General features: G+C 40.7%; 1 protein-coding gene across 1 annotated transcript in view; it reads left to right on the forward strand.

The window, feature by feature from the left end:
* Positions 1-25,884, forward strand: part of hcn2b (hyperpolarization activated cyclic nucleotide-gated potassium channel 2b) — a 40,025-nt gene that overhangs the window by 4,932 nt on the left and 9,209 nt on the right. The window contains exons 3-6 of the mRNA XM_029430361.1: positions 1,173-1,334; positions 9,314-9,532; positions 22,878-23,024; positions 23,409-23,649. Coding sequence (XP_029286221.1) covers positions 1,173-1,334; positions 9,314-9,532; positions 22,878-23,024; positions 23,409-23,649 — 769 coding nt within the window. The remainder of the gene's footprint in view (positions 1-1,172; positions 1,335-9,313; positions 9,533-22,877; positions 23,025-23,408; positions 23,650-25,884) is intronic.

The following is a 25,884-nucleotide window of genomic DNA, read 5'->3' on the forward strand; positions in this document are numbered from 1 at the left end:
TCTAAATGTTAAGTGTATTGACAGCTAAGACTCACACACACACACACACACACACACACACACACACACACACACACACACACACACACACACACACACACACACACACACACACATTGTTTTTGATATAGGAAATCATTAAACTGGCATAAAGCAGGGCTTTCCCATATGTATATACAGTGTATATTATATGTAGACATACATCCACCATCTGGCCTTCTTCCCTTGTAGAATAATTCTCTGTCCCTAGCGGGAAATGTGCTTTTGCTTATGATTTAGCGAAGCCTCCAGTTGGTCCAGCTAAGCAAGGATTTGATGTTAACCTCCCCTCATGCACAGACACATGGTGGTAACAAGGCCTGGCCAGCAGCCAGCAGGAGCCACACTGAGTGGTGTTTACAAGGCAGTGACCACAACACTAGCTGCCCACTAACGAGGCTTCTTACCTTAGAGGAGTAAAGAAACAGCAGAGAGAGGCTGCTGATCACAGCTTCGTCCGCGTCTTGAGTTCAGAATACAGACTCTTGTTCGTTTCTCCAGCTGGTTATAATGGAGATCCTCAGCCTGACACTAGTATTCTACAAACACTGATGAGGAATGACATACAGCATTTTGACTCGTTTTTCAACACAACTCGTTTTAAACATATACCTTCCCTGCAGCTCTTTATTTTGTGTCTTTGTTGGAGCCGAACATGTAGCTGTTGTGATGCAGTTTGTAAAAACCGGCCGTATGTTAGCTGCCCAGCACCACACAGTACACTGAGGAAGTTAGCGGCTCGTTAGTGACACAAACAGAGCTAAAAGGAAGAAAGTGATTATTGGACCTGAAACACAACTCCAAATGATGTTGCTCCGTAACTGCTGGATGTATAAAAAGGCAACTGTATGCTAACGTGTGACCATATATCAGTTAATACTGCTTTAAGAGTGGGATGTTAGCCAAACTTCCCCTCTAGATAACAGTGAAGAATACATTTGTTATGCATGATATAAAATGATTACTCACCAACTGTTCTCTCCTAAGTATAACAATATGCTGGATGTTTGTGATTCAACAGTTTCTACCTCAATCTGTAAAGATTTTTCATTCCCCTCACACGTCTATTTCTGTCTTTTCCTCCTCTCCACTCTGATGACCCTCTCTCTGCCCGTCTCTTCTCCTGCTGACAGATCTTCCACATGACCTATGACCTGGCCAGTGCTGTGATGCGAATATTCAACCTGATTGGTATGATGCTGCTGCTGTGTCACTGGGATGGCTGTCTCCAGTTCCTTGTTCCCATGCTGCAGGACTTTCCTTCTGACTGCTGGGTCTCCCTCAACAAGATGGTGGTAAGTGACATACTGTGTGTGTGTTTATCTTTGCGTATAGTGTGTATTCGCAAAGTCACGCAATCACACTAATATCAGTATGCAAAACCAAAGCATAGAACATCCCCCATGGAGCACAAAGGTGTGTTATTTGCAGGCAGATGGGGAACTAGGATTTATTTAAGGTTGACTCTCCACACACACGCACACACACACACACACACACACACACACACACACACACACACACACACACACACACACACACACACACACAGAGGACCGGCCTCAATTAAACCCTCTCTAGTTAATCCCAGGAGACAGGCCAGTGTACAGAAAGCAGGAGTGAGGGATGACAAAAGGTAGAGCCTGTTTTCACTCAGTTCCTACAACACATCATGTGGTTTGTTCTTTAGCCATTCTCGTCTTCGTCTCTCTCTTATGTACATATCCTCTCAGATGTCCGTCCCTCCTTCTGGCTGGCAGGTAGCTTCTGGCCATCTGCTGATAGACAGGCCATTAGGAGAGCTTTACTCCTAAATTAATGTTGGCATGAAAGAAAAACTCTCTGGAGAACAAGTGGTGCAACACTCAAGCTGCATGGACAATAATGATGTAAGCAGATTGTTCATGAATAATCCTCAATAAAAGCATGTTAGTTTTCAAACTTTAAACCATTAACCCACCAGGATTTGGCCAAACAGGAGCTCAGTTAACCCCAATGTTCTCTTCAAACCCCCTCGCAAGAAGCTTTAGATGCAGAATCCACAATCAATCAATCAATACAATTCAAACTGTACCACAAACTACAGCTTCCAAATGATCATAAAGTTTAATTAACTCCTCTGTAAAACGTTTCAACAAAGACTGAACCTGAATGAAGATGTGATTTATTGCAGGAATGTCATATTAGACTGTTAGTTGTTGCCAGGTGGGACTAACAAACTGGCAACTGAGTATATACTGCAATTGTTACAACCTACAACACGATTAAAGCAAAGTAGTTTTCTTTATAGCTGTACCATTACATCAGTCACAGAATCAGGAGATGTTTTGTTCCCTGTGTATTTATCCTTTTTGGCTTAATCCCTTTGATCCAGTCTGACTTGTGATTCTGCACTAGAGATAACTGAGTGTGAGTTTGGGATTGACAGAGCTAGAGGCAGGCAGAAGTCAGGGGGATGTGAGCAGCCCTTTGTACTGTATCGAGAATTGAGAATCGAATTGTGACCCCAAGAATACCCACTCATCTACCATAATAGCATGCGAGGATATTCACGATTATGCCGATAATTCGCTGCGATCAACTTATTGTGATACTATATTGTCTCATCCTTAGCCTAAGGAAGTTCAACAGACTGGAATATTCCTTCATCGTGTGCGTATCATGTGCAGGCTGTTTCCTGAGGTGTCTGGCATCTCTTAGAAATGCTTCATATGCTCGACCTTCTAGTTTTATCTCATAGATTTGTGACATTCAGCTCCTCTTTACTATCACTAAAGGCCAAATGCATAGAAAATACATCGTTCTTTAAGCTGTCATGCTTCTCTTCCTTTCCTATCTCCCTTCCACCTCGCTGAGCTTACTTCAGTCTTGCCTCCGAGTGATGCTAATTGTTTACTCCCCGTGTGCCATTTTCCGAGCGAGAATGCCACAATGCGAGCGAGCACCCATGTGGGCGCGGCCGCATGGTGTGCAGTGCTGCGCTCCATCTCAGGGTAATCAAGGTCAGAGATCCTCTTCAGAGTGTCTTTGAATAAGAGACACAGCGTTAAATGATACTCATCCAGGATGACTGGCTGTTTGCCTACGATGGACTACACTCTACCTTCCTTTTTGGATCATTCATACACTTAGGCTATAATACAGCCAGATAGAAAACAACATGTGATGTGTTTGAATACGTCTGTCTGTCTTTGTGCGTATTCTCAAAATAGCCTCCTTCCAACTCTTTTTCTTCCCCTAATGTATTCAACTCTGCCCTTAAACACTCAAAAACAATATCTGGGACTTTTAAAAGATGTGCACTCAGTATTCTTTATTATAGGCCCGACAATCAGGCTCCTGCAACATAGTAATCACAAGATACCAGATCATCACGGCCTTTTACGTGGCTCTCTGTTACGTGAATGCCAGGTGGGTTTGTCCCATCCCTATGGCATTAAAATAAAGCCTCTCACTTCCTCTCCTGCTTCAGTCTAAGCTCTTTTAGTGTATTTGATATTAAGGCTGCTGAGAGACATTTTACTGTGGAGGAAGAGTTGCTAGAATTGCAATAGAACACTAATTAGTTATTATCTATACATGTGCACTGTATGCATACACACACACACACACACACACACACACACACACACACACACACACACACACACACACACACACGTACACACACGGAGGACCTTCCTGCTGTCAAAGTTAATAAGGATACCCCCCATTCACTCAATAACTGAAGTGATCTAACTGCCAGGATTAGAACAGCCTCTTTCAGCATCCATTTGGTTCATGTACTCTAAAGTGTAACACAACATCAGTTTCTTAAAACACAATTTAGATTACAGTACTGTGTGCAATTTGGAGCATATGCAATGCATGTGAGTGACATGTGGAAATTGATTTGATCCTCAATTCATAAAGGTCAGGTCCTGAGTTGTAATCCATTTTAAATACAAGTAAAGTCTTTTTGAAGACGGTTATTAACTCTAATCTGAGGTCATTTGTGTTTTGCCATGTCAAGCCATGTGCCGAAAATAAAAAATAAAACAGTAAAAACAAACTGCAGTGATCTTGTCATATTTAGCTAAGCAGTGATATGTAGTGAGTTCAGGGTTTTTTATTGAATAACAGAATAAATATTCAGTTGTTTTGCAAACGAGTTTGTCTTTATATCTTGAAATAGTAGAGCAACTTAAACTAAGTGAGATAACGCTCCATGATGGATCCCCAGAAGTCAGGCAAACATATCTTGATCGCCCCCTGGTGGCTGGTTGCAGTATAGGTAATAAACCCCCCCTAAATCCCCTTTATATTAGTGGAAGGGGCCGAACTAAAAATTCAAAGCACACTACAAATAAATGGTGATTTCTGTCACTTTGGGCACTTTAAGTTTCATCCTGCCGGCGTATGTTCAAGTGATCCTTTTTCTTATTTTTGTTTGATGATATAAAAACGGGTGTGGCACGGCATGAGTGACAGCTGTTCTTAAAATTCAGATGGAAATGAGAGGATTTGCATTCAATCAACTTTTTATTGTCACATACGTATTAGCATTAGGAGCAGTGGGGCAGCTATATACTACTATACAGTGAGGAGCTTTGGTGCCTTGCTTGGTCCACGCTCTATACTTGGTCTGTTCGGAGTAGTTATCATTACTACAACAAAGGTCTGTTTTGTATTTCTCATGATCATAGCAGCACAGATACTTTGGGCTTGCGCCATATGGCCACAGCTTGCATCATCAACTACACACATTCTCTGGATGCTCATGGTTGCACACGAACAGCAGTCCGAAATCTACAGCTGTGTCTTAATTCAGAGGACACGGCTTACAAAGGCGGGTCCTTCAGAGGCCAGACTGAACCTGCGCCTCCTCTGCAAACGAGTCAGCTCTTTTGTAATCTCAGACTAGTTACAGGAGTGCACCTGTGATTTGTATCCCTCCGCACACCTGGTCTACAAAGTGTTTCCACTTGCATGGCTGAATCTTCCGATTTGCTGGAAGCTAAAGAATGAAAGCTGCGGTGTTGTCCATCGCAGTTCTGCCAACGTTGAATACCTCAGGGAGGAGGATGAAAAAAGTAGCAGCTCTTAAAAAACTACATATGTCAAACTGCCCAGATGTAGCCAGCTGAACTTTTTTCAGTGTTTTGTTTATATAGCAGGGCAGAGTGAACAGAAGGGTGTGATGACGATTCACAAAGCAACGCATCTCATTGAATGTTTGTATTTTGTGTTGGCCGAGGGAAGAAGTTAAGCATATTTAAAGAAGTACATAAGATTATTAAGTAAGAGCTGAAAACATACATTTGGGGGAAAGAAAACTAGCCTCTCTCCTGAATAATACAGACCTTCCCTTTAGCTGTTGTAATCTGTTTATATAAATAATGTGGTTTCTGCGTCTCCACTGTAACTATACAAAATATATGAAGTATAGTTACAATAACTAATAACTACAGCTTATTGAGCAGCAAAGCTATGATTCACTGAGTCCACACCTCTCGCAAATCATTGAAATCCTCCCACATGAAGACACACAGGAGTCAGCAGAGAAAGACTTCAATAAACAAGTCTGAACAAGTGGCTCTGTCAGTAGGGGCTTGGACTGTGACCATTAAAAAGATGGTTTCATCCCTCCGATTCTATCTGTCTATGAAAGTCTGAGTTTCAAAGCTCTTGTAGCTCTTAAGATGGCAGCAATTCTTCGGCTGCAAAACTGATGACATTCTCATCAACCTCAGCTTTACTTTGTTAATCAGCTAATGTTAGAATGCTAACACGCAAAACTAAGATAAAGTACAAAGTAAAAATGATACTTGCTAAACATTAGAATGTTAGCATGCTAACGTTAGCTTTAAGCTAAAAGCACTTGTGCCCAAGTGCAGCCTCACAGAGCCACTAGCATGGCTGCACTTCTACTACATTTTACAACACGTTCATTAGATCAGATGATATCTATAATGTATAGATACATAGATAAGAAAAAATCCTTGTAGCTGCAACATGTTGCTACAGTTGTTAACTGAGCTCCGTCATGAAGTTATGAATTCAAACTTGTGAGGTTGCAATTACCTTTGCAAACACCATGATGCTCTGAAATGTTGCTCATTAGACGATCATTTTCACATTAACACACAATCCAATTTAAGTGTCTGCAAGCACTCTAATATAGAGAAATAGTATCGCCTTTAATGTCACCATTCCTTATTAATATTGTCAAGTTATTCCATGAGACACCAAACCATCTTGCAACTTTCTTTACTCCTTCAGCTTTCAATAATAAATACAAACACTGTTTCGAAATAATGAATGGCTAACAAGGTCTTTTCTGACAATTGACATAATACATTTCTAAATGTCAGCGTCATCTATAATGTCAGTCCTTTCGAGCAATCCAAACTCCCCATGCTGGTTTTACACTGTCAAAGAGGTGACTGGCACACGTTCTGACACACACACACACACACACACACACACAGCATGTAAACCCAGATGATGTGCCAGCATGCACGTACTCTCACTATTCTATGCTTACTCCATCATGCATCATAGATGTCCCTCACTCCCTTTGTGTTCATCCCTAAATGTATTATGTACAATTAGCTTCATCCACCCGGCTCAGTGAAGACCGATGGCAGATAAAATGAACACCAGAGCATTTCATTAGTTTCCTCTTTCCCCCTCACACAGGGTGGTCTCTCTGTACAATGTGTTTGTTGTGTTACCATAAAGGCTGTGATTGTTAACAGTGAGAGACAGCTGTACACACTGTCAGTTTGAATCAGCTATTATCTGAAACTTAAACTGACCGTTTACAGATGGTCATGTGTTGCCTTCATCTCTAAGCTGGTTGCCTTGGTGGCTGCCAGGCAACCGGAGCTAAGACTCTTCTAAGTTACTGCACCTGGTTAAGGAATACATAAACCCTGTCAAACCCTGTCAAACCTTTTCGCACTTCTCTCTCCCCTTCCAATCTATCTTCAGGTTTTCAAATAAAGGCAGAAAAAGGTCAAATATTTATCTATAATCAAAATTCCACTTGCAGAACTCCAGTTCATTAACAGGAATGCTGTCTTATAAATGCCGCAGCAGTATAAGTATAGATCACAGATAGACAAGCTAAGAGCTGGTTCTTGTTTTTATGTACAGTACGAGAGACTCAGCAGGAGTCCATTTTGAAGTTTAATTTTTGAATTGCTCTGAGCTCACAGTCAGTCACCGGCGGCCTGTTCTACAAAGTGAGTTTAACATACTCAGGATATCTTTGTGTGTCTGCTAACAACCGCTGAACCAGGGGTGTCAAACTAATTTTAGTTCAAGGGCCACATAAAGGCCAATTTGATCTCAAGTGGGCCGGACCAGTAAAATCACAGCATAATAACCTGTAAATAACGACAGCTCCAAATGTTCCCCTTCGTTTTAGTGCAAAAACGTACAAGTACATTCCTCAAAATGTTCAAACTTAATGAACTATCTTTTTACAAAACATGAACAACCTGAAATTTCTTAAGAAGAAAGGTGCAATTTCAACAATAGTATTAGTTTATCATTTACACATGTGCATTACAGCGTACAGGTCACAGTGTATCTACAAAGGCACAACACATTTTATCACAGGTATCTGGAACAGTATTTTACTTTATGATCAAAACAACACATTTTTACACTTTGCAAAGTCATGTTTTGACACCCCTGCGTGTGTGTTTCTGTGCCTGTGCTCTTGGTTAAGGCCTTCTTCTCTTGCTGTTTATCCATCAGTAATGTTACCAGCATGCTGATGGCTGACTGGAGGGATTCAGCTCGAGGTCTGGTCACCACCTGGGGACAGTGGGGGTGAGGCTCAGACTGAGGCTGGAGTGTTGTATGTGCTCTGTTAGGGTTTGATACAGTGAGACAAGGATTGCAGTTACAAGTCTGGAGATATGATGAGATATGATGACGATGGTGCTTACAATCTTAAAGGCTTCAAACTGTTGTCGCAAGTTTCTCTGTCTTTTATGTAAGACCTTTAAGTTCCAGTTTTATCTCCTCAAACAAATCCAAACCTTTGATCCAGCTGCCAGCTCAAAACCGATATGAAACTTTGAGTCACGCTCTGAGCTCACAGACGGTCACCAGAGGCATGCACTTCGAAGTGAGTTCAACATACTCAGGATATCTTGTCAGCTTGTTATCTTGTTGTCAGCAGAGAAGCATATTTTATAAATGTAGAGCAAACTACAATATTAGACAAATACGAAGAAGTTAAACACATAATCCAGGCGAAGAAGTAAAAGTTTAAACTGACTAAAGAAGGAAGGAAAGCTGTGTGAAAGTGTAAATTATAGATATATGAATGTCACTGCCCATATAGGACACGAGCAGATCTGACTTTAATTACACTTGTGTATTCCATTAAATGAAGGTGTTGCTTAGAAGTATTCTCATAGGATATAACATACTGTATTAATCCTCTCGGGGAAATTATGATGTGTATGCAACCCCCGCCGTGTAAAACGGACTTGGGAGCAATTAAAAAAATAATATAAAAACATAACTCAAAGCCGTAAGCAGACTTGCTTTCATATCTTGATAATCGGCCACAGCATCCCGCCTAAACCTTTCTAAACACACATTTTCATCTGACGGCAGCCTCTTGCCTGTACGTCCTCTTTCACCTCCTTCGAAACCAACCAGATTTGCATCTCAAATGAAATGCAAATGCCCCTGGAGAAACACAAATCAGATACAAATCCAACCAGTCAATCAGCGACGGAAGACACCAAGAAGCAACACACATACAGTGGGTGAACCACAGCTGTTTGAGGGGTGGATATGAGGGTCAGCGGTGAATGTGGAGGGCTTTTCTTATGAGTTTAACGCGGGAGAATTAGGTCGACTGAGTGTGTGAGCACCAATCAAAGGCAGACTGGAGCAGGTAGATGTACAGGCTCCTCATTAACACTCATTTCCCCTTCTCCTTCTGCTCTGGCCAAGACCAGGCGAAGTTGCTCAGTGATGATGATGATGATGATGAGGCTCTCCACCAAACCTGAAACATTCACCAGACACAGAGCCAGGAATTTCTTAACCTCTTATTCTTTAATTTAGTCACCACTTCTGCTGCACTCTAACCTTTACATTTTCCCTGCAGTGTGCCTTTGACAGTCTACCTTTGACAGAGATGACAGACTCGGGTTACAAGGTCAAGCTCATTGTAGCAATACAAAAGTAAGGAGCTATTCTAGGAGGACAGTTTTCCCAACTTGTTTTTTTCTCTTGTCTCTTTGCCCTCCCTCTACAGAATGACACATGGACCGAGCTCTACTCCTTCGCCCTCTTTAAGGCCATGAGCCACATGCTGTGCATTGGATATGGCAGACAAGCCCCAGAGAGCATGTCGGACATCTGGCTGACCATGCTCAGTATGATCGTCGGAGCTACCTGCTACGCCATGTTCATCGGCCACGCAACCGCACTCATCCAGTCTCTGGACTCATCCAGACGACAATACCAAGAAAAGGTAAGAACCTGCATCCTGTTTACTCACTTACCATATCTAGACATTCGGATTGTTGTGGTTTTTTGTTTGCTACTTGCACCTTTTAAAGTTCACTATTTAATACATATTAATATAAAACAATTCTTCCATGCTAGCTGTTTCCCCCTGCTTCCAAAATTAAATAATCTGCTCCTGGCCCGAGCTTCATATGTAATAGACATACATGAGAGTGAGATGTTCTCATGTGACTCTCATAAAGAGCGTATTACCCAAATTATTCTTAGATGATAATGTCCTGGTTAATCCACAGACTGTGCTGTAAACAGTTGTCATCAGAACTACCTTCTACTGGAGAAATAATCCCAATGAAAACTGTGGACTGTGTGTTCTGTGGATTATCTACAACTATTGTGAAGCTTTCTCTGCAACAGAGATGTTGCTGTTGATAGTTTGCAACACCACAACTGAACTAGATACCACAACAAAGCTTTTTTGTCATGTGGGTGATCCAGCCCTTTAAACTAAATATCACCGCTTGCTTTTATAGAGAGAGAGAAAACAGAGAAAAGGAGAGATGGTTTTACTACAGTCTATTTTTAGATCAGTGATGAAATAAATCAGGGGGTTAGCTACAGGATTATTTTACCCGTACCCAGGTGGCCCCCTTATCTAGAGCATTGCAAGACGCAATAAGGTGACACCATAAAGAGATTTAATCTACAGTGCTTGTTCTCTACAACGATTTGATTAAAGTTATCACATTTGATATGAACAGAGAAGGTTTGCTCATTTGATTTCAACACACTTTGAGGGGAACGGCATCTGTCCTATCAGTTCGATAGTCACAGCTGCAGCTCGCCGGGCCTCGGCCTGTCTGACGTCGGTCGCCGCACGATGGCAGATCAAAGCTTTCGGTGTCTGCAGGCCAGCGAGGGGAGCACGCCGCTGCTGCATAAGGCCATGGTGTCAGCGGTGCTCTGCGTCTTGTTAGCTTCCTTAGATCCTGCGTGATGTGGAGATGTCTTATGCTGTCTAACACTCTGATACCTGCTTGCAGACACGCACACACACCTCAGACGAGAACAAAAGGTGATCGGGTTTACGTCTCTCTTATTGAGTCGTAGCTTTATTCTGTTTATATTATTAATTGAGGCTCGGTCGTTCATCACGTTGAAGAGATAATCATCTTGCTTTACTTTCTAGGTCACGGTTACAGTGAGCATCCATGATGATGTCGAGCTTATAGCAAACCAACACTCCTGTGGGAGGGGCTGGGGTGGAATTTAAAAAGTAATGAAGCTACACTATGTGTCAGATTATGAGCATTGCAAACGCAGCAGGGAATGGATACATTATCAATGGATCTGCAGTACACCATCCATCATCACAGAGCATACTGCACTCCAACTACATACGGTGGACACATGTTCGATGTGTGTGACCTCAGGGATGTTGGTCAAAGACAAAGCATCATTTAAAGGCTCGGTTTATACAAAGTACAAAATGATTATGCCATCGTCACTATATGAAGGTGAATGGAGTTTTGTTTTTGGTGCTTACAGCATCAATAAATCACATTAAAAAGTTCAACAGAAACATCTATTTTCATATATAAAGACCCTGTTAATCTGGATAATCCGTATACTTCACTGTGAGCAGTTTTCTAATAACTGTTTACCCATCTATAAAATCTGTGGGTTCTGTGGATTATCCAGAGTGACCGGGACATATTGATGCCGTTTTCTTTTTGTGATTTGCGTACTCTCTTCTTACTTTGCACATGAGCGTCCCTGACATGTTGTATTTAACCTGACACTCAGACAGTGGTTGTGCTTGTTCAGTCTTTTGCCTCAGACTGCCCGGCCCAAATAACTCAGACTAACTAATTCAGCATATTTTAAATCTACAAATACACTCTCGTAGACTTGCTTTTATGTAATTGCCTTTTGATCTTGCCAACTTTAAACCTTGTTTTGTTTGTCCATGCACTTTAAAAGTTATTTTTCTTTTGATCATGTTTTCTATTTTTATATCTTTATTGTGTTTCATTCTTCATTATTGTGTCTTTTATGATTTAATTCTTGCTTTTATGCTTTCCTGTTTCCTGTTTTACCTAACTGTTTGTTAGTTAGCAGGCTCATCTGACAAAGTTACAGTATTAACTAATTATAGTGGAATTTGCCAGAGAGCTAGATCAAAGTCCTAGATGTGGATGTGATGAGTGTTTGGCAAAGATCTGGATCCAGGTGGCCATTTATAAAAATACTTGATACTTAATTGATTTTTTGGTCCATGCCAAATCAATCAATAAAATCCACGCCCATCACTCCCTAAACAGATGTTCCACCATTGTACTTTTCCTCCTACAAATGTCATCCAGTCCACAACCAAATTTGGTACTCAGCTTAGTTGGAAGAACTTGAAAAAAGTTGTTGTACAGTTTCACTGTAAGTGGTTTCCAGATGGACTATTTGACATTAATGCTGTAAGTCTAAAGGGCGTCGTCTTGCAGCGAGCTCAGTGACTAAAGAGAAATATTGAGAGGAAGAGCGAATGAGCCGCTGAGTCTATGCTGGAGTCTCTGTTTTGTGTCAGGTCTGTGTATCTGCACTCTGTCAGTGGTGTGACGTCTGCAGCGATCAGTTCCTGCCATCGGTCTCATTCTTCCCGTCGTCCATGATGCACAACAGTGACATGATGAACAGAGTTGCAACACCCTGCCAGTTGTCCTGCCAGTACTAGGACAACTCATCCAACATGCCATCCCTCTCCAGTCCCACATGACTGTTTATTCATCATTACCCAATGAACTGAACCATGCTGCACTCGTTCCGCAATAAGAACCGCCGTCAGATAACAAACTGGAGACAGAGCTATGGGTTGAAGCTCGCCTCTCTGACGAAACAGATTCTTTGTCTAAGATAATGTAAATGATAGCGACAACATGGACTTGTATTGACATAACACAGAGTAAACAGTTAGCATCACGCTCAGCGTTGAGACAGAAATGTCATAATAGCTCCAGCACTAAGCATTGTCTCCGGTCTGTATACAAAGACCCCACTGACCAAAGAGAGAGGTGGGTTGTTTACTGTGGGCTCATCAGTTAGACAAAGCACGCTGGTGATGTTTCTGCTTCACGACGGCCTATGTTGTTTGGTTAGTGGTGTGTTTAGCAGGTCTAAAAACAGTAATATAAATAGAGACACACACAGAAAGTGTGCGATGAGAGAGGGGATGTTAATGAGAAAGACTGTAATGCGTTTTCCCTTCAATCCTCAATTTTTATATGGAAAGCCGTTTGAACATTTATTCCATTGTCTTCATAATGCAACCGCTTGGACCGGCAGAGGTTTTTTATCGATTCGTTTTAACTAATTATTTCATTTGTTTATCCATTACCTTTAGTTAATTATTTAAACTGTTCATTCTTTCCCTTTAGTTAATTATTTAAACTGTTTATCCATTACTATTAGCTAAATATTTCATTTGTTTATTCAATACTTTTAGCTAATTATTTAAATATTTTATCCATTAATTTTAGTTAATTATTTAATCTGTTTATCTATTACTTTTAACAAATTATTTAATTTGTTTATTCATTACTTTTAGATAATTATTTAAAGGCCCTGTCACACAGTTCTGTACGGCAGAAACATGCCGGCGTATATGAAAATTAGCTAAAAATGTGTCAGAGTCCAAATACGTCGAACTTTTCCACAGCGGTGTTGTAGCTAATAATAATAATAATAATAATAATAATAATAATAATAATAAATTGTATTTATAAAGCGCCTTTCAAAGCTAAAAGCAATCTCAAGGCGCTGTAGCTGACGCATACATAACGAATACATAACTAATTATTATACGTATGTCAAACATTGATAGCTTATCACTTACTTATTTAAACGTATCAGAGCGTCTGGCCAACGGCTAATATAACATGCTGAACGCTAGCTGTACTGTAGAAACACGTTTAATAAGTTACTCCGTCGTCAGGCATCATCTTAACATCGGGTAGGAATAGGTTATCCACTCGTTATCAATAAACTGGCTGTAGGGTTCACCGTCAACTGACGTAGCCTTTATCTAACGTTCCTCTAACGTAGTCACGTAGGTATGTACGTATTCTGTATTCACGTATGTCTAACGTCACATAACATCGGCATCTTATGAAGCACACGTCGGGTACGTCTGGTCATTTTGAACATGCTCAAAACATCAGCGTTCAACAACGCACCCCAGCGTAACACCGCCTGCTCTTAATGAATACTACTTATACCTTATATCTACGTACACCAGCGTGTTGCCGATATTTTGTATACGCCATATTTTTGTATATCTTATGCATTCGTCTGATACATTTTGTATTAGGAAGTGATGCGATATCAACACGTTAGACATGCGTATCTGTATATGTTCACTTTTCCGATCCGAGCCGATGAAAAGTTGGACGTATTTGGACTTTGTATGCGCCGGCATACGTTTCTGTCATACGGATATGTGTGACAGGGCCTTTAATGTTTTATCCATTACTTTTAGTTAATTATTTAATTATTTCCTTTATTACTTTTAACTTATTATCATTTATCATATGTTATCCATCACTTTTAGCTAATTATTTATTTAGTGTATTTATTGTAAATATAATTATAATTATGTATATTTTTTAAATCAAATAATCATTTCAATTTTTTTCTAATTACTTAAGCACACTAATTACTAAAGTTGTAGATGTGTTTCTCCACAAACCGTATTACTGCAGTAAACATGCTGCAATGACAGCGGCTCAGCGTTCCCTTGTCATCTCCTCCTTCACGTTGAGGTGGCTGCTGCCCTCATCCCGTGTTTCTCCCGTGTTTCATATGTCCATTCGTCCTTGACTGTTGGGCAATACACCATCTGCCAGTGCACATCGCACAAGGACAGAGGGCATTAGCCATTATGTAACTGCACTCCCGCTCTTCCTCCCCCATCACTTCCTCCTCTTCAAGAGCGATAGAGCCGCGTGTCCGAATTGTAGTGAGAGGAGGGAGATGTGACCCCTGAGGCCTCCGGTGAGGAGCACTGGGCCATGACACATAAAACAGTGAGGAACAGCTCACTTCATCCCCTGGACAACGACTAAGGCCTGACCTACCTGGGTCTCTGACACTTAAAACATCTAATTCAATTCAAGGTACACTTACTTGCTTTTTCTGGACCTTTCAACCACATCTCTCATCGTCAGATACAATTGGAAGCTCTATAAATAGCTAGTTAGTGGACCTTGAGGTAAGATTTATTTTTGGATAGCCACTATCTCCAGGGTCCAGAATGTAGTTTCACAGTGGGTATTACCCCCAGAGAGGGTCCTCCATGATAGGCTCTCCTCCCCCCTGTTGAATTGCTTGTCTACTAACTGCCTGACTTACCACTAGCAGTTACAAGCACGAGTCTTTGGCTCAATCAGAAATATCCCTCAAAATTCTGATATTCTTGATATATTGCTGGGGTATATGGAACAGGCCATGAGGCTGCGTTTTAATATTCAAAGATCTTTGGATAGATACTTGCATATTTTACCTAAAAACCTGGCATTCTGACATTACCAAAGACCTGTGCGCATTTTTTAGTGCTATTTATTCATTTTTTGGTCATCTGTAAAGAGTTACGTGATATTTATTATTCACGTTTATCTGTATTTTGTTAAAACTGTGAAAACTTCATAAAGTATAAATCAGAAAAAAAGAATGTAGTTTCACACTCAACGTTGCCGTGTTCTCTTAAATAGTCCAGAGATGCAGAGAAGTAACAAATAACTGATTTCGACTCAATTCAAAATAGTGGAAAATCAATCTAAACGCAAATGGTCGATAGATTCGTCTGGACCAACAGAATCTAGGACATAAATACAAACAATTCTGAGACTTATGGTTCAAAAGTTACAGGCCAAAACCTATAGTTAATTGTAGTAGCGCCACTATCTGGCTAAAGTGCAGAACATTGGATGCTTTACTTCCTTGGGCCTTGAGCAATACACCCGCCAAGTGTGAAGTCGAACGGATGAACTTTTCTCGAGATGTGAGAAGGACATACCCGCATACAGACAGAGATTCCTTCCTTTAAAGTTAGATGAACGTTGCAAACTTTCTGTTGTAGTCATGCAATATTAAATATATACACATGTATATATATTCTGACATATCTTTTTCTGTCCCTCCATGCCATCATCAACACACACATTGGTAATTTAGTGAGCAAGTGCATATGTGTGTAAGTGTGTGATGTTCTGCATGTATAAAACCTCAGTTGACTTCAGCAGTATCCTTTAGCTCACTGAATTAGGAGCACACACACACACACACACACACACACACACACACACACACACACACACACACACACACACACACATATAGGACTTGTCACATCCTGAGCCCTGACGCTCAGTGACATGGCCCATTAATGGGAAGGCCAATTTCTCCCTTTCCTCTGTGGCAGCTTCCAGTGACAGCCATGTGTCATGCTCGCAAGCCACCAACTAGGGGCTTTATGTCCCATAAAAAAACCTCGGTGCTGCCCCTTAACTAAGTCCAGGCTTGGAGCGAAGAGATTAGATTTCAGAAATGTAATGCATTTGCTAGTCGTATACAAGTACTGCAGTAGGATCTAAGTCCCCTCTTATCTGCATTCCCCGGCCACAAAGTTTAATTTTATAAAATGGATACTGCATTATTAACACAGTAGGATATTATCTGTGTCAGACATGTATGTATGTTCTTGTGTTGAGACTTTAAAATAAAATAAGTGGAATTGGAGAATATTTTTGAAGTTGAATCATAACAGCATAAAAATGACTTCCGCTAACAACAATCGATCGCTGCGCCGAGAGCATCCACTTCGGCAATGTTCGGGCGATGACGTCACAAGTAGAACACAGTGTTCGTCTGCGTTGAAGCGTCCAGCAAAGACTGCTGTCAATTATTACGAGAAAGAACGGACAACAATCGGATCGCCAAGGATAATTGTGAAGCGACGTGTTGTATGGGGATGTGGGGCCGTCTCCAAATCTAGCTTTCTGTGGCCAAAAGATGATAAAATGTCTCGTTTATTAAGAAAAGTGCGTCGATGAAACCGACGATTTGTGGGCAGCACTTTGAGAGATCGTGTTTCGAACAAACTACGCTCGCCAAGGAAATGAGAATTTCAAACTGAACGCAGATGCTGTGCCTACAATACTGCCGAGACCCCAGCCAGCACAAGCCAGCACAGCAGCACCGACTCAAACATGTCCGCCGGTGCAGAGTCCTCCACCAGAGAGACGACGAAATGCATTCGCCAAAAAGGAGAGAGCAAAGGTAAGCCGTGCTACTTGTTTACTGTATTTATTATTACAAGCATAAAGCCATAATCGGTCTAGGCCTACTGTATGTAACGAGTTTACCCCAGGCCCTAGCCGATATGTGTGTGTTATTGTTTGTAGTATTAATAACTTTAGCTAATTACACTTCATTAGCTTAATTAAGTATAGATTCAATGTTTATAACAGGCTTCCCCATTTTATTCTGTAGTTTGAGTAAAAGCGTGAGTCTCTTTAACTTTTAACTATCACCCTATTATTACAGAGGTATTGAAACATTGGTGAATGAAGCCACTGACAGAACTGAGGATACCTGTATGATCAGCGACCATCTATTGGACATCCACACTGGGGAGGAAGCTGTGTGTACACCAGTAAGTATACAGACTGTACGTCATCTGTACGTTACAGTTGTAGTACCAGTAGACCTGCACATGACGTGGTAAACATACAATCACCACATGCATGTACATAATTCATATATTTCTTTAATTTGATATCATTGCTCTCTCAATCAATTCAACCACATCTTTTATTATGTTATTAGATATTTTCTTTACGCAGACATGTATAAACATGCAATACAATGTCAAGCTGGTTTGAAAGATTTATTAGTAAAGTTGTGTTTTGTACATTTCAGACATGTCAGAAAGAAATTGCTGTGCAGACGGATCCCCCTCCACAGACACACCACAAGTCCATGCTGTCCAAGTCCAAGTTGGTTGTTCCAAAGGTCAGCATCATAATATATATATATATATATATATATATATATATATATATATATATATATATATATATACATACATACATACATAATACATAATACATACATACATATTATATATAATGCTTGATTATAAAACATGTTTTTTGCAGAGTATGTTACTTGAACTCTTGACCGAGACTCTACTGCTTTGTGCCAAGACAATGTTGATGAGGAACCTTTGGAAGTCCCAGCTCCACTCAGCAGTCGGTGGAAGAACCAAACCAGAGGGATGCTGTTGTGCTGTATAGAAGCAGATTCAATCACTGAACTGACATTGTGTTTTGTTATTGACTCTAATAAAGTGCTGATACTTGAACGACGTGTAGTTGTCAGATGGAAACGAAGCACAGATCTTTTGAATGGCACATGATGGCAGTCTGTTGTTCTTACCAAGTATTCCCTGACAGAATCTCACCGGCGGTATGCCACATAGTGATACATTCTGTAACATACAAGATAATACATGTCAATGGTAATCACTTCAACCTTATTTATCTATTTATTCTGTGACTGTGCCAGAGTGACCATTCGACTCCCCATAAATACATCAAAGTTTCTGAGCTCTACACATTTGTGCACACAAGTAACTTCCTCATTACAGTGGCTGATCACCTGCTTGTTGTCTGTCCCTCGTCGAATACCTTTGGTAGGCTGTCTGCAACACCCAAACATCAAGACACTCCCGGGTGATCTGTTATGCAGGTTATGTTTGCACCATGTCCCTCATATTCATTGAGTTCCTCCATGACATCCTTTTCTTGGCAGCAGTTCTTCAATTGCTTCCATAATTGTACAGTTTCCACATGTACACCTAAATGTACAAAAGAAGAGTGGTAAGGACATGTACACAATGTGCAATATCCAGAAAAAAGGCCAATATTAATGTCATCTTAATTTCATACTATGTATATGCCTGAGTTTGTCAACAGGCTCGTAAGCACTATAGGTGAGACGGTCAGTAGACAGACTATACTTTATAAACCAGCGCTGTCCTCCGGTCTGTTTATTAGCTAATAGCTAATGCTTTATATACAACCTCGTAAGAGATGACGAAGATGAAGAGATAAATGACGTTTGACATCGGACACAACGATAGAACCTCAACCGCAGAAACTTCGAGAAAGAATGAAGTTATCAAGCTTTACAGACGTCGATGTGTCCAAGTAGAGAAAGAATTTAATATTTAGCCATCGAGCAATTTGCAGACAACTAGTCGGGTTCATAATAATTCAAGGAAACCAAGCTATCGACTCGCTAGCAAGCTATCGATAGCTTGCGATCTATTTACGATCGAGGATAATGTTACGTTTTATTATGATGTATTTACTATATATTGATAAGTTCTATCAACTATAGTCAAATGTATATACCTGTCTGTGTTCTGTTGCTGCAGAGGATCTCTGCCAAATCCAGGATCACCGTCACCATCATCCACATGTTCGCTCCCGTCTGTGTCTCCATCTTGAACACTGTGTCTCGAGCTGCTCTGTTTCCACCACGTTAAACTCGCCCGCATGATCTAAATCCACGACACCGGCATCCTCTTCAATAAAGTCCTCTTCTTGAAGGTGCAACGAGTCTATTGACGACTCACTGTCACTCGATTCTGTCGAAATATCCGAGCCAGAGTCCGACATCGCCACGTCTGCCGCTTCTGCCGCTTCTGTTGTGTTGTCTGTGTATTCAATCGGTGGACTGTGTTCTACTTGTGACGTCAGAACACGGCGTCGGGTATTTCCGGTAGCGGCAATGTAAACATCAGTGGTCGACATACTAAATCATGATTTATTAAATACTGCGATGATTGTGTCATAAATAACACATCATTTTACACCACACATAGCATTTACTATCATCAGTAGAAATTCATGTTTATCATTTCGTAGGCCCTTTAAGTGTGTGTTTGTTAACTGTGCCTTGCTCCAAATGTTGTAGCTAAGAATTGAGCAGATTTCCTTTTTTGGAAACATTCGGCCATTTGTGTCTCACTCCCATTCCACTGAGTTTGAGTGACACAGTCACTAATCTAAGTCTAATGCTGAGAAAATGTAGAAAGTCAATAAAACTCAGCTCCTCCAACAACGTAACGAGAGAGGGAGAGAGAGAGATGTCATTTCAGTTTAATCAACACTGCCTCACACTGAATCCTCAGGCAGGAAACACTTAATAGGAGCCTCCTAGTTTATCCTTTAGCTTGATTGAATGAGCTGGAAACTCTGGACGTCGGCTGCATCTTTATTGTCACTGACACACGGCAAATGGGAAGGAATTTGTCGAGTTTAAGTGAAATTGCTTGAGTCTTCTTTTTGTTTTACTTAGTTAGTTAGGCATATGTACATTTTGGGGAATTTTATGTCCATAACACATTTTTCTTAACAATTGTAAATTATCAGTTTACTTCAAACACGTGTTAGAAATCTGAAAAGATGGCTGAGGGTGACACCTTGTAAGGTTTTCCTTCTGTGCTGCCATCACTGTTCCTGCTAAATGAACCATAGCCCGAGGCAATTAATTAAGCTGAGATGAGATTAAAATTGGTTTACATAAGGATGCATTTAATTGTTTTTGCAGATGTGATTTCATAATGTGGTTCATTAAAGTAAGTGATCCACTCGGACTTTCATTGTTCCATGTATAAGGTCACGCTGTACTGTATGCATGTGTATATTTTTATTTATCAGATATATATATATATATATATATATATATATATATATATATATATATATATATATATATATATATAAGGATTATAGGAGATAAAGTGGATTTAAAGCAGTCAAAATAGAAATTAAGTTTTCCTGAAAATAAGGAAATATCTCACTCTCTTCCATCAACGGTGCAATTCTTACACAAAGGCAAGTTTTCTCTTTCGTAAAAAAACACTCACTGCTTTATGTTATGCATAGAATATCCTAGAGTAGGGAAACACAACGAAAGCTGTCCTCCCATGACGGACAGTACGTCCTATTTAAAGGATATTGTGATTTGCCGTGCCACTAAAGCCACCAAGGTCAAGCCTTCATTTTCTTCTCTAACCCATATGTCACCTTACAGTGTGACACAATGTAATCTCCTGTACAGGGATCCATCCTATCCTATGTGTGTGTGTCATTGGTTGATACAAGCAAGGTCATAGTGAGCGCCCCCGCTGATCCTCCATATGTGTTGTGTCCTTTAATCGTGACCGTCTGGTCAAGACTCGCAGGCAGGAAGGTATCGGCACTCTAGATCAGGGGTCTTCAATGTTTTTCAGGCCAAGGACCCCCACCCTGGTGTAGCATGGAGCAGGGACCCCCTGTTTCAAACGAAGGGGGGGATGCTGTCGGAGTTCTGTGCGAGGGGGGTGCTGATGGAGCTCTGTGCGACGGGGGGTGGGGAGGATGTGAATGTGCAAAAAAAAAAAAAAAAAGAAGATTTATAAAAAAAATAATTATAATTGTTTTTTTTGCTTTATCTACAAAAAATGTCGCCACCCCCCTGCAGTACCTCCGTGTCACCCCTTTAAAATGTCGACTAAACTGAGCGTGTTGTGTGAAAATCTCCAAATTGTCCCTTTGATTTTTGATTTTATACAACTGGTAGTTTTATTCTGTCATATACATTTTATTTCTAACATGTTCATCTTCAGCTGAGGTTAAACCAATGAAAACTGACAGCTATAACTTCAAAGGGTGGAGGTGAACAAATTATAACTCTGCTGATTAATATAGACGTTGCAAAACCACAGGTGAGCTGTAAACAACAACAGCTTTGCTTGACAGGGTGCAATCAATGTCTCTTTCCCTGACAGTGAGTGGCACTGTATGGCTGTTTGAGCGATGCTTAACTCGCCATAACATTTGAGCTCCGTATATAAGAGTTGATCTGCATCTTGTATCTTTCGGTGCGGCGTTGAACAGGGGAGGTTCTACCTTGAACCATCTGCTTGAAATCTACTACTGCAGAGGGATGACTCACGCTGCTTAACACACACACACAAACAAATAAGCAGACCTTACGTAGCACTTTAAACAATTTAAAGTCGCTAACATTTTCAAGTCGCTCCAACAACAGGGCCGCATGGATCTATTGCACAGTATTGATCGCTGTTTTAAAACAGCTTTGGCTCCTTGAAAAGCTGATTCGTTTATATTGTTCCTGCTTCTATGTTTCTTTCCTGCACAATGAGATATTGGCTTTGTTTTTGTGTAACTGTTGTTGCATCTTTCTGAATATTGTTGCCGTTCTGCTGCTGATATAACAGGAAGTGAACAGCACTAGTTTCAGAGGTTATCTTGTCGGATGTGGCTGTTTTGTGTCTAGCATAAGTATCTTTTTTATTTACACAGGAATGTGTGAAACCGGCCTCCTGTGCCCCATCTTCCTCGTATAAATAAAACAAAACAAAAGCCATTTGTGTACAATGAATGTGAATAATAAGATTTCTTCCCCAATTCACACAGGGCCATGCAATTCCACCTCACAGCAAAAGCTATACAGGAGATCCAGCTGCCGGCTGCTATTTTCACAGGGAATCCAGACATGAAAGGTGTTATGGAGCATCATAATGGGTTGAGAGAAATGGACATTCAGGTTGCATTTGAGGCAGATAAACATAACGGTGGCGGATATGTGATGGTGTGAATCACGGGGTGAGCACACACACACCATGTGCTGCAGCCAGCCTTTTTTTCTCTCGCCACGTAGTTACATATTTATCAATTCCAACATAAATAACAGACATCTTCCTTTCTCAGAATAGTAACCCGAGTACGCAAATGCCCACTGGTTCCATTTAATTATTTACCTGTGTCTTTATTTTCTAGACTTCACAGATCATGGAATCATTTTCATATATTTTACTCATGAAAACACAGAACAATAACAGATTATATTTTCCCTGTGGAAAGCCTGATAATATTTTCTGTACATGTGTCGCTTCAAAATAAAGCCTTTGGTACACAGAAGTACAGAGAGAGAGATGTGTGGTTCAGATGTACAATAGTAGCGTCGTTCTTCTCCAAACACAGTAGAGGGTGATGAATCCTTCAGGGATTTACAGAGCTGTCATGTTTCCTTAACAGCTTCATCACGGTTTTCCTCCCATAGCTACGAAGGATGAATTGGTAACAGGACATGTCAGTAACTGCACACGTGAACGTTACATCTGATGAGACAGACTGAGGGAAAGTGTTGCTCCACAAATAACAATCCAGTTGCTGAATCCTGATTTCTCCTCACCACTGTGTGTCACGCCTCTCTCCATCCTCCAGTACAAACAAGTGGAGCAGTACATGTCGTTCCACAAACTACCCGCCGACTTCCGACAGAAAATCCACGACTACTACGAGCACAGATACCAGGGCAAGATGTTCGACGAAGAGAGCATCCTGGAGGAGCTTAATGAGCCTCTGCGCCAGGTATGAAAACATCCAAGTATCCTCTATAATGTTCTGATTCACCCTCAAACACTTCTCAAATCTGAGTGACTGGAATAAATTCATTTTAATGCTCAGCTATCGTCTCTTCTCCTCAACACAGTTGTTTCCAGCCTTCTCTTTAGTGATTTACTTTTTTCTTAATTTACTTTCTTGCTCAGTATTCAATGAAGTGCTTACCAGCGAACATATCTAGGTTTTAAAAGAAACACAACGGACTGTTCCTTCTGATGTTGTGATTCATGCTGTGTAACTTTTTTAGCTGTCGCATGAGCTACAAATTGAGACTTACGTATATAATGCCCACTTGTCTTACGACATCCAACGCAACATTATGATCCGCCGCTGTTTCCTCATCAAATGTAGGAAATCGTCAACTTCAACTGCCGTAAGCTGGTGGCCTCCATGCCTCTGTTTGCCAATGCTGATCCCAACTTTGTGACAGCCATGCTGACCAAACTGAGATTTGAAGTCTTCCAGCCTGTCGACTACATCATCAGAGAGGGCACCATCGGCAAGAAGATGTACTTCATCCAGCACGGGGTGGTCAGCGTCCTGACCAAGGGAAGCATCGGCATGAAGCTGATGGACGGCTCCTACTTTGGAGGTATGTCTCTGTCTTGGTCACCTGACGATCATCTGCTCTATTTTATTCTGTTTTTAAATTCTACTATTCTATTACTTTCCATTCTGTTTGTTTTGCTTCGTTCTATTATTCTCTGCTCTGATCAATCCTATTATTATATCTTATTATATTCTATCAGAACGTAGTAGAATGGAATATTTATGTTACACAATCTACTCTATTCTATTATTTTCTATTATTTCTTCAGTCTTGATTTAAAGCAGTGAGCGTTGCAGCAGACCTGCAGTTGTCTGGGAGCTTGTTGCAGATATATGGAGCATAAAAACTGAGCGCTGCTTCTCCATGTTTAGTTTTGGCTCCGGGGACAGAAAGCAGACCCGTCCCTGACGGCCTGAGAGCTCTGGATGCTTCGTAATGAAGCAAAAGATCAGAAATGTATTTTGCCTGTAAACCATTCAGTGCTTTATAAACCAGCAGTAGTATTTTGAAGTCAGTTATTTGACAGACAGGAAGTCAGTTTAAAGACCTCAGAGCTGGAGCGATGTGTCCACTCTCTGGGTCTTAGTGAGAACTCGAGCAGCTGCTGCTGACTAATAAGACATAAGACCCATTTTCTTTTCATATTTGTCCTCTGTTGAGGACATTACACTGAGGCCTTTGAACCACCATGCATACAGTTTATTTGATTCCTAATGCACTGTGAAGAGCACATAAGGGCCTTCTAGTGATGTAACACACATGGGGATATGCCCAACAAAGCATATATTCTGTCTCTTCAAAATGTCAGTAATGGCAGAGTTACAGTAAGTGGTCGAATTTATAAAGATATAGATGTTTCTGTTCTTCATAATGATATTGTTTTCTTTTCTATATTATATTAAGATTTAAGAACTGTATGTTAATTTTAGGCCTTTCAAATTACACATATCCCCTTCAAGTTTACTATATAAATAAGACTCGTATCAACAAGCAGTTAAAGAGCAACTCATTATTGCCTCACAGCCACTTCTGTCCCACTTTCCCCGGCTGTTGTTCCGCTGTTCAGAAACATGTGGTGTTTGTGTAGCTATCGCCACCCCTAAACCCACACAGGTGCACACAAACACACTTCCACACAACTTGATTTTAAGTCCCCGTGGGTTGATGGTTTGTGCTGCATTTAATTAAAAAAAATCCAGTGACCAGAGTTCACTGCCAGTAATGTTGATGCGCCAGCTGCCCGGGGCGCTGTTGGAGTGGCATTGTCTACATGGCACACACACACATGCGCATAACTGCTAATTAGCACAACACATCAGCTGTTCAGAGCCGTCCCTGCCACCAGGGAGGAAATCACAGGTCTCCCTTCACAAAACTAGCAGTGGGCTTGCTTTGGAGGGACAACATGGTTTGACCGCAGCAGTGTGTGTTTGTGGTGAAATCTCTCAATTAGTAAGGAGCAGTAAGTAGATCGTGATGTCGGACCAAACATGTAACTTTGCTCCTATTCATTCATTTAGAATGTAGTGAATGTGTATGTACTATCACCTGTACTACATTTTGTCTACACATTTCTCGTTGACAACATTTTGCTGTATTGGCTCCATTATTATATTAATACATTTCCAAAAAGACAGAGCTTTGTTTTGCTGTGGATGTAAAAGCAGAACAATGCACCAGGACATGTCCATTAAAGAATTGTGTTTGTACAGTTACATATCGACTGCCTGACTATTAGTCTGCACATGTGTGTGTTAATGCTGGTGAGACTTTCACAATATATCGCCCCATAGTCACTTATGCTTCTTGTAAGTAAAATCATTCATGTTGATAATAGTACAGAATGAGCGGCTTATGTAGTTAAGTGATTTTTCTATGAACTAACGCACATGTTCAGAATCCAGAAGATGAGAATAATTGAAAGGATATGATTAAATGGGTACCAGAAACAGGGAGTTTGCATGTGAACAGAAGGTATGCAAACTGTAAAAGACATTATATTTTCTACTAATGAGAAAAGGAAACCATACCAGGCCGAAGGAACCAACATTTCTCTATATTTTTCATCATCATGATCGTTGCCCTACCCACAAGCTACGAGTTACCCAGTGGTTTGAACAGCTTTTTCAATTTTTCATTTGAGTATTATGCTCCCCTAGCACGTCCCACTAATTATTCTAGCCATATGTAAATGGTTGTGTTATGTATAAGCAGGAAGATCCCAAATGTCAATTTATGAAAGGACGTCTGGGGCTTCTTGTAGATTCTAAAAATGAA

This window comes from Cottoperca gobio, chromosome 4, assembly GCF_900634415.1.
Source record: "Cottoperca gobio chromosome 4, fCotGob3.1, whole genome shotgun sequence".
Taxonomy (NCBI): Eukaryota; Metazoa; Chordata; class Actinopteri; order Perciformes; family Bovichtidae; genus Cottoperca; species Cottoperca gobio.